The 18763-nt window shown below is 43.7% G+C and overlaps 1 protein-coding gene across 2 annotated transcripts in view; it reads left to right on the top strand.

Moving 5' to 3' along the window:
• Positions 1-18763, top strand: part of MSRA (methionine sulfoxide reductase A) — a 239774-nt gene that overhangs the window by 94680 nt on the left and 126331 nt on the right. For both annotated transcript variants that reach the window (XM_066180120.1, XM_066180121.1), the window contains exon 3: positions 17733-17852. In XM_066180120.1, coding sequence (XP_066036217.1) covers positions 17733-17852 — 120 coding nt within the window. The remainder of the gene's footprint in view (positions 1-17732; positions 17853-18763) is intronic.

Here is an 18763-nt window from a genome sequence, read left to right as displayed (position 1 = left end):
GCTCTCCCAGCCTGGCTCCAGAGCAGAGGGGCTCCAGCCCTTGGAACATCTCTGTGGTCTCCTCTGGATTCATTCCAGCATCTCCTTTTCCTCCTGATGTTGGAGCCCAGATCTGGAGGCTGCTCTGCAGGTGAGGTCTTACCTGGACAAGGCAGAATCCCCCCCTCACCTCCTGCCCCTGCTGGGGGATCAGCTCAGGACATGGGGGAGTTCTGGGCTCCAAAGTACTCATGGTCGGGGTGTGTCCAGCTTTTCCTTCACCACCATCCCCAAATCCTTCTCCTCAGATCATCTTCTTCCTCCCAGCCCTGCCTGAAGTGAGATGCTCTGGTTTGCTGGTCAAACCTCCAGGGTTTTTTTTTTTTTTTTTTAAGTCACTGCCAGGGAATATTCTCTGTTCAGATTTTAAAGCCTATGCAGAAAAGCCCTGAACTGAAAATTTACCCCTAAGCCTGTTGTAAAATGAGGCGATAAACACTGAAAAAACTCAGTAACTCTGGGACCTTTTGAAATAAAAATCTTTTTTGAAAGAAACCCCTCAGTTTCTCTTGTCCTGTGGAGTATCCTGGGCATTGTGCTTTATATGCTGCTGCTCTGATTTGATGGAATTGTGGATCAGCTTTGTGGGAATATAAATGGGCAGGGCACTGGGCAAGGAGACCCTGATAAAAACAAAATGCTACAGTTCTGCTTGGTCCTCAGCAAGGACATTTCCTGACATTTATAAACACTAATAAGGGACAATAAAATATCCCTAACACAAAGTGAAAGCTGTCCTTGATGAGCACAACCCTTCAGAACATCCTTTGCTTTCAAAGGAGCCACATCTCTTTTTCCTTCAGAAAACAAAAGTAATGTGGCCTTCAAACACAATCTCCGTGCTTCTCCATCAGGGAGTTTTTAATGTTAATTTAGATTTCTTGAGGTAATGAAGAATTCAGCTTTGTGTGGATTTCTGCCTAGAGTGGCTATTGCACATTAGGGAAGATCTGGGGGTTTTTAAAAGTCAGACTGCAGCTTTTAAATCAGCATCATTCACCTTAAAACAACCTTTTCATTATGTTTTGGGAGTGTTGCCACAGAAAGGAGTAGAAGAGACACAGTTAATTTCCATGGCTTCTGGGATAGGGCTAGGGGATCTCCAATAGCAGGAATTGGCTTGAAGATCATTATTTTTCTATTTATCTATATATTAATTTTTAAAATTTAGTAATATTTTATTTATTTATGGATTTTTATTGTTTTATTTTATCAGTGTGTTGTTTTATTTTCCGTGCAAAAAAGGCAGCACGAGCACCTTGAGCAGTTGCAAAAGCCTTGCAGAGAAGTAATTCCTTGCCTGCAATAAATAGGAGTTTATCAATGAGCAGGAGGAACATATGCTTGGCATCATTCTGAGTTGGTTTAAGTTGGAAATAGAAGTAAATTATCCTGTTAATGACTGGAGGCCGCCCTGATCAGATTGATGCTGCTTTGCAGGAGATATATTTGTGTGTGTTTGTTTATGTGCTGGGATGGGCACATTTACCATCAGATTTATCCTTGGATTCCTGCTAATAAAGCACAGAGACTGGTGACATGGAATAAAACACGCAGAGTGCTGATGATTTATTCTGTTCAGCCGCGAAAAAAAATATGTAAGAGGGTTTTTGGAGGGGGAAAAATGGTGCTGTTTTGATCATTTTAGATATACTGTGACATCCACAAAGTGTTGTCAGCGTATCCTAATGGATTTATCTTCACAAGGCTGCTGGCACAGCCTGGAAATTTTAGATCTGGGCATGTGAGACTGAGCAAAGAGGGTCCTATATTAAAAAAAAAATACGAATTACTTAGTATTGAGTTATTTAGTTTGGGAGAATTTAGAGTGATTTTTGTGATTTTCAGGAGTTTTTCTCACTTGATGAGGTTGTTGAAAAAATATATCATTAGATAACCTTGCTCCAGATCAGAGATAGAAAAATCTTCACCAACTTTTAAAATACTGGCTCAGAAATACTCCTGAAACGTGGAGGGCTCAATTTGAATAGAATCCCAGAATTCCAGAATAGTTTGGGTTGGAAGGGCCCCAGAAGGTCATCTCATTCCATTGGAACTGCATCTCCAGTGACTGTCATGGGAGCTCAGGCACCTTTCGTCACGTGTGAACGCAAATTGTGGAGATTTAAGTGCAGTTGTTCCATGTTTGCATGAGGTTGGATGGGAAGAAATTGCTCCTAGAACTGCTTGGAGAATCCTTTAGGCCCCAGTACAAATTTATATGAAAATATTTATGTTAATAAACATCTATGTATAATGCGTTTTCATGTATTAATGGTACATTTTTATTATTTTATTTCAGGTAATGCTCATATTAGATTATTTTCAGTGGCAATTGATGCTGGCTGGTACAGGCTCTGCTTTTCCTGGGTGACACAAGTCTTTTGTCTTTAGAAAAGAGTAGAAATCCATCCTTTAAGAGGTTCAAACAGCACCTTATTCCAGATTTTTTCTGGAATACCTGACTTTATTCTCTGTGCTGGACACACTTGGGAAATGAGGGCAGAACCACACATCAGCCTCTGGAAGAAAGAAACAACAGAATCAGTTTTTTAAGCACAATAAGAACTAATCCCGAAAAAGAAAAATTCTGATTTAAGTTGAACACGAGTAATTCTGAGACAGCCGTAGTTATTTGTTTGTGAGCCAGGAAAAACAGCATGAGATATGTCAGGCTTGGAGATAAAATTTACTGGTGTGTCATTGGCTTAAATCCAACATTATGCTCATAAATAATCTAATCCTGGTGTGACATATTCCTGCTTGAACCTTGACTGAAAATTATTGAGAGTCATGTAATGAATTATGCAGGAGCAGACACGGGCTTGAGTCGAGGGAATGGAGCTGGAGTGGAATGTGGAATGTGTTTGGAATTAGGGATGGAGAGAGGGCAGGGTGTCGTCCTGGTATCCAAAGGGGTGACATGGAGCCTTGTTTGTCTGATGGTCATCCAGCTTTTTTTCACTCCTGTGGGATGGAAAGTGTGGTGAGCCATGCTGTTGTCACTGCGTCTGTCCCTCATGCGCCGTCAGTCCCTGAATTTACACCAGCTCAGGACATCCCAAGGCTCCAGACAATCCCTGACTCCAAAGTCCGGCTGCACAGCAGGATGGGCTTCACTCGGGTAACTCTGTGGAATTTTCCTGACGAGCCAAGAGAGGGCAAGTGTGGGGGTTTAGATGTTAGAATGGTGGCACTCAGACTCACCCAACAGGATGGGGTTTATCCCTGGGGTAGATAAAGAGATTTTGACTTGCTCTGTTTTCTGGAGACCAATAAACTCAAGATCATTTTACTGCATTAATGATATGGCCATGCTTTTGAGATTTAGAAGGATTTTTGGTCACTCACATGGTCCCTCTTCACTCCATTGTGTAGTTTGCTGGAGACCTCAGTGTGAATCTGGGAGTAATTCATTTTCCAGGATAATTTGAACAGCCTGGAGAAGAGAAGGATTCAGGGAGATCTCAGAGCCCTTTTCAGGGCCTAAAGGGGCTCCAGGACAGCTGGAGAGGGACTTGGGACAAGGGATGGAGGGACAGGACACAGGGAATGGCTTTCCACTGCCAGAGGGCAGGGTTAGATGCGATATTGGGAAGGAATTGTTGGCTGTGAGGGTAGTAAGGCCCTGGCACAGGTTTCCCAGAGAATCGGTGGCTGCTCCTGGATCCCTGGAAGTGTCCAAGGCCAGGCTGGACAGGGTTTGGAGCAACGTGAGATCGTGGAAGCTGTCCCTGCCCCTTCCAGGGGTGGCAGGGGGTGGGACTGGATGATCTTTAAGGTCCCTTCAAACCCAAACCCATCCTTTCATTCTGTGATTAGTCACGAGAAATAATGATTTAAAGATATTTGAGAATCTTTCTCCACTGGACAAATTTTGCAACCTAAGTAAACATTCCAGTAATCGCCCCTGACCTGCCTTTGAGTTGAATGTCCATAAAACCCCCCAAACTTCAAAGAGGAGACAAAGTGACTGATTGTACCATGATGCTGTAAACGAGACAACAGCTCATTTTGGATGTGTCTGTGGCTTGGCGTGGGTATGGGAGACGTACTTGGGCTCAGGTGGGCTGGATGCAGAGCATGGAATGACCTCTCCCTGCTCCCACCCTGGGCCGCCACAGCTCTGTCCCTGTGACTGTGGAGTTACCCCAGCCTGCTTGGATAGCTGCAGTTATCCAAACATGTTCCCACAGGGATCTGTGGCTCCCCAAAATCCAGCTCAGGGTTAGAGGGGCTGTTTATTGCAGCAGGACCGTGCTACCACAGCCCTTCAGCTCAGTCTGGAGGGCACAGGGTGCTTTTATTGGCGATGTCAAAGGAAATAGATCTGGAGAACTGCAGGTCATGGACTTTGCCGTGAGTGATGTCAATTCCTCTTGACCAGCCATTGGTGCCACTCTGCCTCAGGGTTTTTTTATAGTTACTTTATTTCCTACACTGCCAGTCCAGGTTTTTTTGGGAATGATTGTGCTGCACGATGGCTAAGTGACTAACCGCATTAATATTTGGCCTCTGTCTGCCCCCCTGGATATAAATTAGTTTTTCTCTAACAATCTACTCTGGTATTTTCTTGAGTAATTATCTTTTGGGTTTTTTTTGGAGATGGGTGGGAAGAGTTATTCTCTTTTGCAAGTGAGAACTCACCATCATTTCATTGGCTCGCAACAGATGAGAAAATAACTCTTGGAGCTTCCATATTTCCATTAAGGACAGCTATGGTTCAAAATAGATCCATTTGAACGATCTAGGTGCACTTGGAAGGCATTTATTGGTTTGGAAAAGGGTTAAGGGGAAAGGAGGACGAAAGGGCTGCTTCTTGAATTGCTTGTTATTTGAATGTAATTATTTTTTTGCTCCTGAACAATTACAGATTGTAGGTTTAAATAATTGTCAGGGTGCCTACAGCTTTCTATTGTTGTTTGAAATCTAAGGCTATGAATATAATAAGGAATATGAGATTACTTTTGCTCAATGTGGCTATGGCAGTTCATTTAACTCAGCAACAGTGATCAGAAAAAAAGGAAAGAAAAGGCAATTTTTCTATTCCTTGCAGTAAACAAACCTTGTAAACAAGTTATTATTTTCTGCAGCAAGGCCCTAGACGCGATTCCTATTTTGCTGGTAACAAAACGTGGCTCTTTCCTTTTATAAGAGTGGAATATACTTTGTTTTGCTTCTCTCTATCTCAAGCTCCCCAAGGTGGCTTGGGAGATTAGAGAGATTTTCACAAGACAAGGGTAAGGCTTGGGTGTTATTGCAGAGATGGATTTATATGAAATGGATTACACAGCCCTGATGACATCTCTTATTTTCTGTGTACATCAAGTTCTACTTGAGTAGTGGAGCACTAAAGTGTGGCAAATGACCGGGGATGATCTAAAATGAATCTCTGCCAAGTGCTGGAATGCTCAGAGTGAAGGAAGATCACAAAATGATTTGAAAGCCTCAAATCAATGGCTGAACTAAAGATGTGATGCTTTGCAATGAAGCAAATAATCAGCTTGATGATAGGACCGTGTAGTTCTATCTCAATCTCTTCACCATATTATTGTAGCGGCGTTTCTTTTTATCCTTAACAGACCTTGGAAACATAATATATTAAGAAACTGCTCTCTTCTTTAAAGAACAGAGGAGAGTGTCCAGGTTTGTTCTTTAGTGACTGACCCCGTGGGCTTTTTGCTGTGCTCATTCAGATTAAGGTGCTGCACCTGGGTTGGGGCAGCCCCCGGGATCAATCCAGGCTGGGGAATGAAGGGGTGGAACAGGCCTGGGAGAAGGACTTGGGGGTGCTGGTGGGTGAGAGCTGAACATGACCCAGCCAGGAAACCTCAGTGGGCAGGAGGGGAGGGGGGGATTCTGCCCCTCTGCCCCCCTCAGGTGAGACCCCACCTGCAGAGCTGCCTCCAGCCCTGAAGTCCAATATTAGAGGGACGTGGAGCTGCTGGAGAGAGTCCAGCCGAGGCACCAGGATGATCAGAGGGATGGAGCAACTCTGCTGTGGGAAAGGCTGAGAGGACTGGGATTGTTCAGCCTGGAGAAGAGACACTTTTGGGTGACCTACTTTCCCCTCCCAGTACCTGAAGGGAACCTGCAGGAGAGCTGGAGAGGGACCTTGGAATAAAACCTGGAGTAACAGGACGAGAGGGAATGGCTCCAAACTGAGAGAGAACAGATTTAAATTGGATATCAGCAAGGAATCCTTCCCTGTGAGGGTGGGGAGGCCCTGGCAGAGTGTTGGCCAGAGAAACTGTGGCTGCCCCTGGATCCCTGGAAGTGTCCAAGGCCAGGCTGGATGGGGCTTGGAGCAACCTGGAATAGTGGAAGGTGTCCCTGCCCATGACAGGGGGTGGAACAGGATGGTCTTTAAGGTCCCTTCCAACCCAAACCATTCTATGATAAGTTTTGATTACATTTTTGGACAATTCAGGGCTGTGCTAAGGATTTCTGATGCTTTTATTCATCACGTTTTCATTGCTCAAATAATTTATTTGGTAAGAGAAATTCAAAGGAGTAAACAAATAGTTCAAGGAATCAGATTTTTTGACAACAAACTTTGACATTTTTTTCCGTGTCCTTGGGACACTTCAAGCGTCATATTTGTGGCCAAGAAACATCAGGTGCCTACAGGACTCCTCAAGATGACTCTTTAATGGATTAGACATGAAACAGAAGCAATTTCAATCCCAACACTTTGCACTTAAGGACTGATTGTTCCTGGTTTGTGAATAGCTCTTCTTTCCTGCAGGTCAGATCCATTTGTGGTGTAATATTGCTTTGGATGTCAGTCAGTTGTTCATGGAAAATGCTGCCTGTTGATCACAGCCACGAACATTCAATCAGCTGCATTCCCAAATCCCCAAACATGAAAAGAAACAGGTGTTTATTGCTTTCCCCTTCCTGAATTTTACAGTTTGTGACAGTCCTCTTTGATGTTTATGGAACGTAGGAATATGAATGACCCTGTAAATAGAAAAAGTCAACTTTTGGGGATGTTGCTCTTTTGTTCTGCGTTTGTACCCAGAACCCAGCACAGTGGGATTCAAATCTGTGGCAAAGGCTTTTTGTGCTGTGGGTTTGAAAATAGCAACAGCACTAATGATAGAAATCAGCTTCAGAGAGAAAATCTTTTAGAGTCTGAGTTCAGCCTTGAATTCCCAAAGCCTCCCGCTCATCTTGTTTTTCCCAGAGCTTCACCTGACTAAATATAATGGGATTGATGATTTATACAAAGCCAAGGAGACAGATTTTAGTTCATTTTCATGAATGAAACTCAATCTGATCTATGGACTAGACTGGATCTCAACCTGGTCTAGTGGAAGGGGGGTGGAATGTGATCACCTTTAAAGTTCCTTCCAACCCAGACCATTCTGGGATCTGTGATGTTTCCATGATCAAAGACCAAATACATTTTTTAGGATGGAAACCTTCAGGAGTAAGACATTGAGCTGTTTTTTGGATGAATTCTCTATTTATTGTTAGACATTTCTGATTCCTGTTCTCTCATACCTGATCATCAGAGAATCATGAAATATCCTGAGTTGGAAGAGACCCACCAAGATCACTGACTGAACTCATGGCCTGGCACAGGACACCCAACAATCCCACCCTGTGCCTGAGAGCATTGCCCAAACACTCCTGCAGCTCTGGCAGCATTGGAGCCATGACAATTCCCTTGACTCATCCCAAGTTTTCCCTGCTGAAGAATACAAATCAAGCAAAATATGGGAAGGAAAAGGTTTGAAAATACAGAGTTTTATCAAGTGGTGTTCGTCTTACTCAATAGACACAGAGAATCATTGAGGTTGGAAAAGACCTCTCAGATCATCGATTCCAACCTTTGAAAGTCACGGGCTAGGCATGAAAAAGAGATTTTAAACAAAGACCTGTAATTGGGATCCTTTGGTATTTTTCCAAAAAGGATTCTTTGTTTTGCTTTGGTACCACTCATACCTCATATGTGGAATATTTAAATAATATTTAATACATTACAATCTATATGAGACCTGATTATTTGCAGTGATTAGAAACAAAGTCTGCATCCCAAGATTAAGGAAAAAGAGAGGGAAGAACTGACAAGGTTCTTGGCTTTCTTCACTCTCACAAGTTCTTCTCTTCCTGAAAAGTGGATTATTGAGATTCTGATTATTCAGATCCATAGGGAATTTATGGAGGGTCCAGGTGCTTCTCATGGGTGGAAGTTGAGGTGTACCATTGTTCTGGCTCTGCCGCGTTTGGGGAAGCGTCATGGGGACAGGGACATTCTGGGCCAGCTCTCAAAGGTCACGAAGTTTGGCCTCTGCTGCTTTTCCATATTCTCCTTACAGTGAGTGATGTGGAACCTTTCAGGTCACCAGAAATGATTTTTTGGCTGGGCTGTATCTCCCAGTTTCTGGGAGTTAGAGGCAAGTTTTCCAACAGAGAATTCTGAGGATGGAATGTTACTGAGTGGAGCCACCCGAAAGCAGCTCTGTTGATGTTTGGGATAAAAATGATTTAAATATTCCTGCTTTTTGAGTGAGAAAGGATATGGAGGCATTGAATAAGGCCACCCTGGGAAGTGCTGGGTCTGTCCCTGCTCTCTGCTGGCTAAGCTCAAAATTGCATTGAAATAGGAATACGTGAAACCTCTTGTGTTCTGCCTGGGAAGTTCAGAGCAACTGTGCTTTAAGCCTTATTAACATTCTGGATATTGGCTTCAGCTTTGTTTGAATCCTGTTGAGTTTGTATTATTTATAACTTGTAACATGCTTTAGGATGGGTTTGATAAACACATTTTGCACTCATTTTCTGTACCTCCCCATTGCTTTTCCCAGTTTGAGTGCTGTTGTCTTCAAGGGTTTTTTTCCAAAGTCATCCTTCTGACACATTTCCCGTGCTGAAAACATGGCAGTTTTTCTCTTGACAGTAAAATATTCCTTCCCTCTGATGATAATCTGCTTTTCCTTTTGCAATGATCTGTTGTGCAGCTTTTATCCAAACATCGATCCGTACACAAACACGTGCCCACGCCCGCGTCCAACGTCAGCAGCCACAGGCAGGAACCAATTTCCTGGGCATTTGTTAATTTGAATGAACATGAGGCTTCTGCTTCTCCTATGGAAAGAAAAAAATAGAAAAAAAGAGAAGCAAACCCAACAGTTTCCCTGGGAATTCATGCAGTGTGAACAGAACATGTCTTGGCAAAACGGTGAGCCAAGAAATTCCTCTTTAGTTGCTCTGTTAGGCAAACTGCATTTTAAATTTCTTGCCCAGGGCTTTGTTTGACTTGCCCCAGGCAAGCTGTTCAACATATTTATCAACCCTGTTGGAGCATTAGAGCCAATGCTCATCGAGGAAGATCATCCTCTTAATGCCATCTGTCATCAGCAGTTTTATTTCTTCCAGCTCAACTTGTTCTCTCCATTTCACTGTGGTTTGTTTTTTTTTTTCCCCTGTTCCTCCCAACCATTTCTTAGCTGATTGTTTCCCAGTGATCTCAAATATTCTCTGATTGCTCAGATATTCAGGGGCTGCTGGATGTTAAACCCCTGAGGGTATCAATGGTACAATTTTGTTTTAAATCCTGATTGATAACATTAATCCTGTATGGATCCAGATGGCTGCCAAAGCACCCTACGTATCTCAGTGCTGTGCAAAAGATGAGAGTGCATTTCAATCTGAGTCTGGAATTCTTTCCAGATCCTCGACAAGAACTTGAAAAAATGCAGAACAAAGGCTCTTGGGTAGTTTCATGCTGTATTTTTGTCTTGAGGACATGGCTTTGATCATTTTAGATTTTCAAGCCCTTAATAAGAGTCGTGTAAGTGCAGAGACAATATCAAAGTGTTCAACAAAGCTGTATCCACTTACTTCCCAAGGAATTTGAGATCCAGTTTACTCCTGGACTTGTGTCCACAATCAGAGTAGAGCCAAAGGGACTGATGGGAGTATTTCCCTCTAGACAACAAGAGTTAATCTTTTGGGAATCTGGTGCTATGGAGTTATATAAAGTCAAGAAAAATTATTGTAGCCAGGTGGAGATTCGCTGCATGTATACTGGAAATGCTGGATGTTCTCCTGGGTTCCCAGGATGTTTTTATCTCATTATCCAAACAGGGAGACACATGGACTCACAGAAGGGTTTGGGTGGAAAGGGACCTTAAAGATCATCCAGTTCCACCCCTGCCATGGGCAGGGACACCTTCCACTGTCCCAGGGTGCTCCAAGCCTCATCCATCCTGGCCTTGACCACTTTCAGGGATCCAGGAGCAGCCACAGCTTCTCCGGGAAACCTCTGCCAGGGCCTCTCCACCCTCACAAGGAAAAATCCCTTCCCAATATCTCACCTATCCTTGCTCTCTGGCAGTGGGAAGCCGTTCCCTGTGTCCTGCCCCTCCATCCCTTGTCCCAAGCCCCCCTCCAGCTCTCTTGGAGCCCCTTTAGGCTCTGGAAGGGGCTCTGAGGTCTCTCTGGATTCTTCTCCAGATGAGCACCCCCAGCTCTCCCAGCCTGGCTCCAGAGCAGAGGGACTCCAGCCTTGGGAGCAACTCTGTGGATTCCTGTGGACTCTCCCCTCAGGGAGACAGATCCTCAGAGATCTGCAGGTTCCCATCACAGCTTTCTTGCCACCTACTTGCCCATGTTTTCTGGGGAGGGAACACAATGGTGCCCACCAAGGTCTCATCCTGACCTTCCACGGTGAAGCCAAGGTCTCCTCTTCAGCCTGAGAAGTTCTAGGAATTAATGATCTCCAAAATTTCAGAGCACAGAGCATCAATATCCCTTTGGCTCTGTGCTCAGAAATATCAGTACTTGGACTGTCTTCAATCAATCAGCTGTACCAACTGCTCTCCACAGTTTTTTAAGGAGGAAAATGCCAATCACACTCTGGCATTTGGCTGAAATGTATGGAATGAGCATTATTCTACAGGGATGGAACTCGCCGAGGCTCAATTTTATTCCTTCCAACTGGGGACGGATGGGATGGAGGGGGAAACAAGAAAAAAAATTCATTTCAGTTCAAAGCAGCTGAGCATTTCCTTCTCCAGATTTTACAGAGGGAACAAAATCAATCGTATTCAAAGCCTGGGCCAAGTCCTGTGCTGGCCAAGGAAAGCAGGATCCTGGCAGCTGTGCCTCCAGCTCCCGGAGATGCTGGCTCGGGCAGGAAACTCCGAGGTAGCCGGTGGGATGTGCTCTTGGCTGTCCTTTGCTGCCTCAATGTATGGGAGCAGCCTGTGGCTGGATCCTGTGGCATTGGAGCAGCTGGCACAGCCACTGCTCCCAGGGACTCAGAGCAGAGCCTGGCAGGAGAGGCTCCTCTGTCTGGAAAGATCCCATCCTGCTCCTTCCTCTCCACTGGGTGTTGGGAAGAGGTTTCCAGGTTTTTGCTCTTTGTTCTCCCCAGCACGTTTTATTATATTTAAAGCTGACATTTCCCCCCGCCCTCCACCCCACGCACACCCCTCCCAGCTGGTGGAATACATCCCAAAATCCTGCTAACAGAAGGAGGAGCAGGATCCGTGTCCTTTGCAGTTCATCTTCTCTCAGCGAAGCATTGCTGGCATGGGAACAGCTCCTTAATCTGCTGCATGGAAAAGTGCCTCGGAGTGTGGGTGTAGGGATGGCAGGCGGCGGGCCAGGAGAGGCTTGGCATGCCAAGGAAATAAAGCATTCATTCTTCAAAATATGACCAAAAAAAAAAAAAAAAAGGAGTCTTCTGGATGTCCTGTTGGACTGCTGGGAAGGCAGGGAGAGGGAAGGCTTGGAAATAAAGCTGGCAGGAGGGAAAGGTCGGTGGGGAGTCAGGTGTGTCTGCACCTGATGCCACCAGAGAAGCATATTCCAGAAAGATAAAGGACAAAAGGCATTGAAAAATACCCCCAAAATGAAAACGTTGTATATGTGTACATTATAAAAAATGAAAATTGGCCAGTATAGAACACAATGCACCCGCTGTGAGTTTCTTTAAATAAATGGAATAAATGGAATGAATGGGAGGCTGAGAGTCCCTGAAGCTTCCATCGAGCTCCAGAGTTAATGGATGTTAATTAGCACAGAATGGGTGCAGCTTGTGAGGCTGGAGTTTGGATCAGGAATACCCTTCTGATGCAAATTTACTGCCTGTGCTCATCTGCATAATGGAATCATAAATAGGAATTTACATCAGGGAGTCTTCACGGAGACCGAGGATCATTCAGGTCTGATAGGAACAGGCATTGGAGAAGAGATCAGAGCAAAGGTGAGGAAAAGTTTCCTTTGGAGATCATGGAGTTCCTTGTGGGACTGGGGGAAAATGCCTGAATAATTTTCAAATTTTCAAAGTTTTCCAGCTGGTTTTTTGGTGCTCTGTGATGGCTTCTGTACACAGTACACAAAAAAAAAGGAACTAACAATATTACAGGCTGTGAACATTATTATGAGGATAGATAACTTTGGAATTAGTAATTTTGTCTGGGATTCATCTCTGCAGCACAGAGTTTTACTGAGTGTGTCAGGTTGGTAATTTTTTATGGATGTGGAAGAGAAATAGGCAACTTTTAGACACAAATCACTGTATTTTGGCTGATTTGATTCAACTTCAGTTACAGAGGCTCTCAAGGTTTTGTAATGTCTGTATCTGGAGTAGGGTCTGGTTTCTCCTGCCTTAAAATATGGAAATGGGATGCTCTGGTGAGACCCACCTGAAGCCCTGGGATCCTCAGTATCAGGAGCATGTGGAGCTGCTGGAGGGAGTCCAGAGGAATCCAAAGAGATGCTACAAGGGCTGGAGCCCCTCTGCTCTGGAGCCAGGCTGGGAGAGCTGGGGGTGTTCACCTGGAGAGGTGAAGGATCCAGGGAGACCTTGGAGCTCCTTCCAGTGCCTAAAGGGACTCCAGGAGAGCTGGAGAGGGACTGGGGACAAGGGATGGAGGGACAGGACACAGGGAATAGCTTTCCACTGCCAGAGGGCAGGGTTAGGTGAGATATTGGGAAGGAATTCGTGGCTGGGAGGTTGGTGAGGCCCTGGCACAGGTTTTCCAGAGCAGCTGTGGCTGTCCCTGGATCCCTGGAAGTGTCCAAGCCCCAGCTGGACTGGACTTGGAGCTTTGTGGTCTAGTGGAAGGTGTCCCTGCCCATGGCAGGGGGTGGGTCTGGATGATCTTTAAGGTGCCTTCCCACCCAAACCATTCCATGATTCCATGAGTTCCGTTTGCCTCATCCAGGAGCGTTTTCCATCGTGTCTCCCCCAAATTCTGTGTCATTTATGTTAGCCTCATGCACACAGATGTCCTGGATATCCCCGGGCATCTCAAATGATCCCAAATGTTTCCATTTAGGCAAATAAATGAATCCCTGGATGTTGAGGCTCCTGTGCAACCAATGGAGACCTGGTCAGTGTGGTTAATCTATAAAGCTGCTCATCCCTGCAAACTCCCGGGGTTCCATTCTGCTCTGTTTGTCTTGGAGTATTTCCAAATTTTTTTATCTCTAAGAATGTGGTGCTTATCTCTCTTATCAGAGCAGCACTTTGCTTTCATTATTTTAGAAGAATATTTCAGTTTATGCTGACTATTTATTAGGAATATGCAAATGCAAATCACAGGGTTGCCTATGGAAACAAAGGGTCCTTGGTGACAAAAAACCTTGTGCAGAGGATCTATAAGAGTATTGATCCATAAAGAGAATAGCTGGAGAAAATGGATGTGGATGCTGGAAAGGAATATAGATTGTATAATTTAATCCCCAATTGTTTGATTAATATTTTTCATAGGGATGCTTGAACATTTGAAGATTCCTGTCTGAATCTGTTTGGGTTTGAAGTTCAAAACCAGAAAAAAAACCCCCTAAAATACCTTTTGAAATTCCAATTAAGAGTCAGTCAAAACCCATCACTATTCTTGTTTTTGTTTTGCAAATTAGCAATTAAAAAGTGACAAATGTTTTCAGTGCTTAAACACTACTCTACAATACCCATTATGTTCAAATAAGGCTTTTTTTTTTCCCTGGGAACGTGAGTGTGTTTCCCTGTATTTCCTTTTTTTTCCTTCCTCTTAGGAATGCCTCCGGAAGCTCCCTCTGTAACTCCAAAGCTGCACTCACTTCCCCAGTACTGGGGATTATGCAAATCACTTCATGAATAGTTTAAAATCACATTCATGTTTTCAAGTTTTAAATTATAATATGGATGGTTTATTTTGCTTTTATGGTTCTTTTCCTCCTTTTTTTTTTTTTTACTATTTTGTTTCTCCCTCTGAGTTTTTATTTAATTATTTAAATTTATTTTTTAAATTATTTATTTCTTCAGTTTCCTTACTAAAGTAGTAATAATTAAGGGAAGTAAACTTTTTTTTTTTTTTTGGTACTACAGGACCATGTGAAATCTTGAACTGAAATTATTTCCCTGTTTTGGTAATAATTGTCCATATTAACCATGGCTAGAGGCAGCCAATGCTCTGGAAAACAGGCACTCCATGAGCTCACGTGTCTAATTCTGGAATATTATGTGGGATTTTATTGTTAATATTTCTCTCCTTATGACAATTTCTCTGTCGAACGTGGCACCACTTTAGCAGAATAACAAACATCAGCTGAATGGATTAATGCTGGGGAAAGCAATTTAGTGCTGGATTGTTGTAAATGATGTCTCTTTACCAGCAGGTTGTTTTATTATGACAAAGATTTCAATTTTATCTGTTCTCGGGGATGGGAGGATTTATTGTTTGTGTGAGGTGGCAGCGCACTTGAGAAAATGATGAGAGCAGTTCTTCAGGAGAATAAAATCCCTCTCTCTCCGGGAAAGAGCGGCACAATGGACTCAGGCATCAGCTGGAAGAGGAAGAAATAGAGGAGTCCATGATGGGGACACAGGTCACTGCTCAAATCCACAGAGTCACAAAATAGTTTAGATTGGAAAAGCCCTCCAAGGTCAAGTCCAACCATCCCCCAGCACTGTCAAGGCCACCACCAACCCATGTCCCCAGGTGCCACATCCACAGGGCTTTTAAATCTCACCAGGGATGACGACTCCACCACTGCCCTGGAAAGAGGGGTCAGAGACGATTAGCAATGAGAGAATCCCAAATAATAGTTACTAATCAGGTCATTGGCCACTGCCCTGATGATCAGGGCTTTCAACAGCAACATTTGGGATTTGCTGAGCATTAAAACCCCTGAAATAAAACACTAAGAATGAGCATTTCTGCTTTGTATTTGAAGCTGGGCCTGTATCTGAACTCAAACCTGAGTTTGGGTTGTCTCCTTGTTTTGGTTCACCAATTTTTCGTTTCCCGGCCAACACACTAATTACTGTGGTGGGTTGAGTGCCCACTAGAATTATTTACTCTTTTTCTGCTGTGAGATAGGGTTAGGAGAACAGCAAAGCAGGCTCAAACTTTAAAGGGTATAAAGAAACCTTTATTAACAAAACTATAAGAGGGAAAAAATTGAATAAGAATCAGAATAAAACCTTCAAAACACTTCTCCTCTCCCCCACAAGCTTCTTCTTTTTTTTTTTTTCTCACTGACTATGTGCAGAGACAAAACTTAGAACTTAGGTTAGTTTACCACCTCTAAAAATAGTCTTTCATCAGTTCTTTTAGGGAGAGGAGTTTGTTTCACTATATCAAAACTAGTTACTGATTGGTTTTGTCAGGGACGGAGGAAGCTGTTGGCAACTTCTCAGAGAGAATTGCTTCCTTCTTCCCTTTTCACTACCAATCAATAAATGCAAAACCAGCACACTCCCTAATCTTGGGTTGCTCGTTCACACTCAGGTGCCAGCCTAGGAATGTGATGTGGATGAAAATATGGGTCTGTCCTATTCCTTGGCATGGATGATGTTGCTCCTTGGCCGCCCCTCAGCGTGTTCATCCAGCCAGTGGTAGACTGATAAATTGGCTCCAGAGTCATTCCTGGGAGAGCCTCAGCCTCACCTGCTGTGAGCACATCTGGAATTTTGGGCAGCTGGAGCTCAAACTTCCCTTGGAATATTAAGGATGCAAAGCACTGGAGTATTAGAGTTGGACAGAAGTTTGTTTTCCATGTGTCTCATGCAGATACAGACTTGGGATCTAGGGAACAACCCCCAAAACAAGTTAAATCACCCTTGGAAGCAGTTTCATACAGCCTTGGTGTGCCCAATTCCATGGGAGTTCCAATAGCCCCTCTGCTCTGGAGCCAGGCTGGGAGAGCTCGGGGTGTTCACCTCGGGAAGGGAAAGATCCAGAGAGACCTCAGAGCCCCTTCCAGAGCCTAAAGGGGCTCCAGGAGAGCTGGAGAGGGACTTGGGACAAGGGATGGAGGGACAGGACACAGGGAATGGCTTCCCACTGCCAGAGGGCAGGGTTAGATGGGATATTGGGAAGGAATTCCTGGCTGGGAGGTTGGTGAGGCCCTGGCACAGGTTTTCCAGAGCAGCTGTGGCTGTCCCTGGATCCCTGAAAGTGTTCAAGGCCAGGTTGGATGAGGCTTGGAGCCACCAGCCTGATTTAGGTGAGGAACCAAATCCAAGAGCTCTGGTTATCTCTGTAATCGAGGGACAATAACTGCAATTTCATCCTCGATTTACATCTTCTACAGGAACTGTCCTCAGGAAGTTCCTGCCTCTTTCCAGGATCTCCAGGAGCAGCCTTGGGCCTTAATTCCTGCAGCTTGCTTAAGCACCTGAATCAGAAGTAGAAATCCCAGTTCTGTACTTTTTGGTGCATTAGAACTTAAAATTGAAGCTAATCTCTGAAGGTTCAAAGAAAGAACATTGTGAGCCATCAATGCTGGAGGAGGGGCTGCTCCCTTCTTCTGGTTGTGCTTTGAAGGATCATTTCTGTGACTTTTTAACCTGTCACATCTGCAGTGTCACCAGGAGAAAACTCTTGTGGGTCACTGATTTCTGTGTGTATAGAAACAGTGTATTTAATATTTAGTTTATCTTTTCTGCCTTTATTTCAACTGTTTTAGAAAGGGAATAATAACAGCATGTTATCATTGAAAAGGACAATCCATTGCTCCAGCTTGACAATACTGGAATCTCCATGACACTATAAATAAATAATTTAATAAATAGTCCCTTTAACATTTATTTATCTAAGCCATCAGTTAGTGTTGGTGGTGTTTGTTCCTTAATTCCTTTAACCAGGAGAGGTTTTAATTTGCACCCTTAAACAGTCCGATGTCCTTTGATAATTGGCCATGGGGGTGAATGACTACAAAAATGTTGTCTGAACATCAAATATCTCTGTGCATAAATTGTTAAACTGAAACATTTTTTCCTTTTATATAACATATAATATAATCCATTATTGCTGCCACCTCTGCCTGAAAGCAGAAAATTAAATAACTGTTTGCCATTAATACAAATTATTGTGTTTTGACAGCTTCCTAATCAGCTCAGGTAAAAATGATGCGGCACAAACAGCACAACTGCCGTGTAAGGAACTTTTTTTTGGTGTGTGCCTGAGAATTCTCCTTGTTTGGGCCTTCAAACCCTTCCAAGGTTTGTCCTCTGTGATAAATTGATATTCAGAAGCATAAATCAAGCTGTGTTTGAGTCGTGCTCTGGTGCAGAATGGATTTCTCTTTATAGTTACCCTATAAATAAACTTGGAAAACACTTCACCAACAGGTGCTGCCTATAGATGTTCCTTCCACTATGCCCTGTATCAATTAATATGCAAATAAGTGATTGAGTATTGGCAGATTTTGACCTCGCAATGTGTATTTTGTGCCCTCTTCAGGTATGGGCTGTTTCTGGGGAGCCGAGAGGAAGTTCTGGAGGCAGAAAGGAGTCTACTCCACTCAAGTGGGTTATGCAGGAGGACATACCCCAAACCCTACCTACAAAGAGGTGTGCTCAGGTGAGTCTTTCCTCTTTGTTTTTTAAGGGTCTGGAGTGGAATCCTGAATTATGAATGACAATGAATAGTGAAATGGGTGACTGCAGTGGCTAAAGAGATTTAGGATTGGCTTTACATCCCAAACTGCACTGAAATCTATGGATGCCCATCCCATAGCTTTCTCCTAATAGATAAATTAATGAGTCAATGTATGAACAAATATTCTGTTCTGTTTAATAATCTGTTAATTTTTCACACAGTTCAGTGCACAGCATCCTGCCATTTCCAGGCCAAACCCTTGCATTTATTTTTCACTCTACACTACAAAACCCCAACGCAGTTCCTTTCTGCAATCTGAACCACAGAACCCCTGGCAGCCAACTAATGCTGCTGGTGGAGAAAATCCTGGCTTTCCTGGACTCACTTGGAAGTTTTCCTTTGGTTTATTTTCTTGCTAATGTTTTTTATGCCAAATGGTGACAAGGGGGCCTGTTCTTAGTGACAAACTCTCGCATGGGCTTCATGGAACAAGTAATGGACACTTGAAGCCCTTTGCAGAGGTGCTGCAAGGCAGCCAAAAGGGCAGAAACTCGCTGGAAATTGTGAAAAGTGGGAAAAGGGATGATTTAAGGTGGAATGGAAGGAAAGGAATGGAATGGAATGGAATGGAATGGAAATGGAAATGGAAATGGGAATGAAAAGAGAATGGAAGGGAAGGGGAAGGGGAAAGGGAAGAGAAAAAGGAAAAGGAGTTAAATTGGAATGGAATGGAATGGAATGGAATGGAATGGAATGGAATGGAATGGAATGGAGTTGAGTGGAGTGGAGTGGAGTGGAATGGAATGGAAAATTATTTTTCCATTTTATGGGGGAAGGGAAATGAAAACTGAACAGAATGGAATGGAAAATTCTTCTTCCATTTTCTGGTGACA

The sequence above is a fragment of the Chamaea fasciata genome, unplaced genomic scaffold (assembly GCF_029207755.1).
Source record: "Chamaea fasciata isolate MVZ Bird 193981 ecotype frontalis unplaced genomic scaffold, bChaFas1.0.hap1 SCAF_3, whole genome shotgun sequence".
NCBI lineage: Eukaryota > Metazoa > Chordata > Aves > Passeriformes > Sylviidae > Chamaea > Chamaea fasciata.
This window is presented reverse-complemented; position numbering and strand designations above follow the sequence as displayed.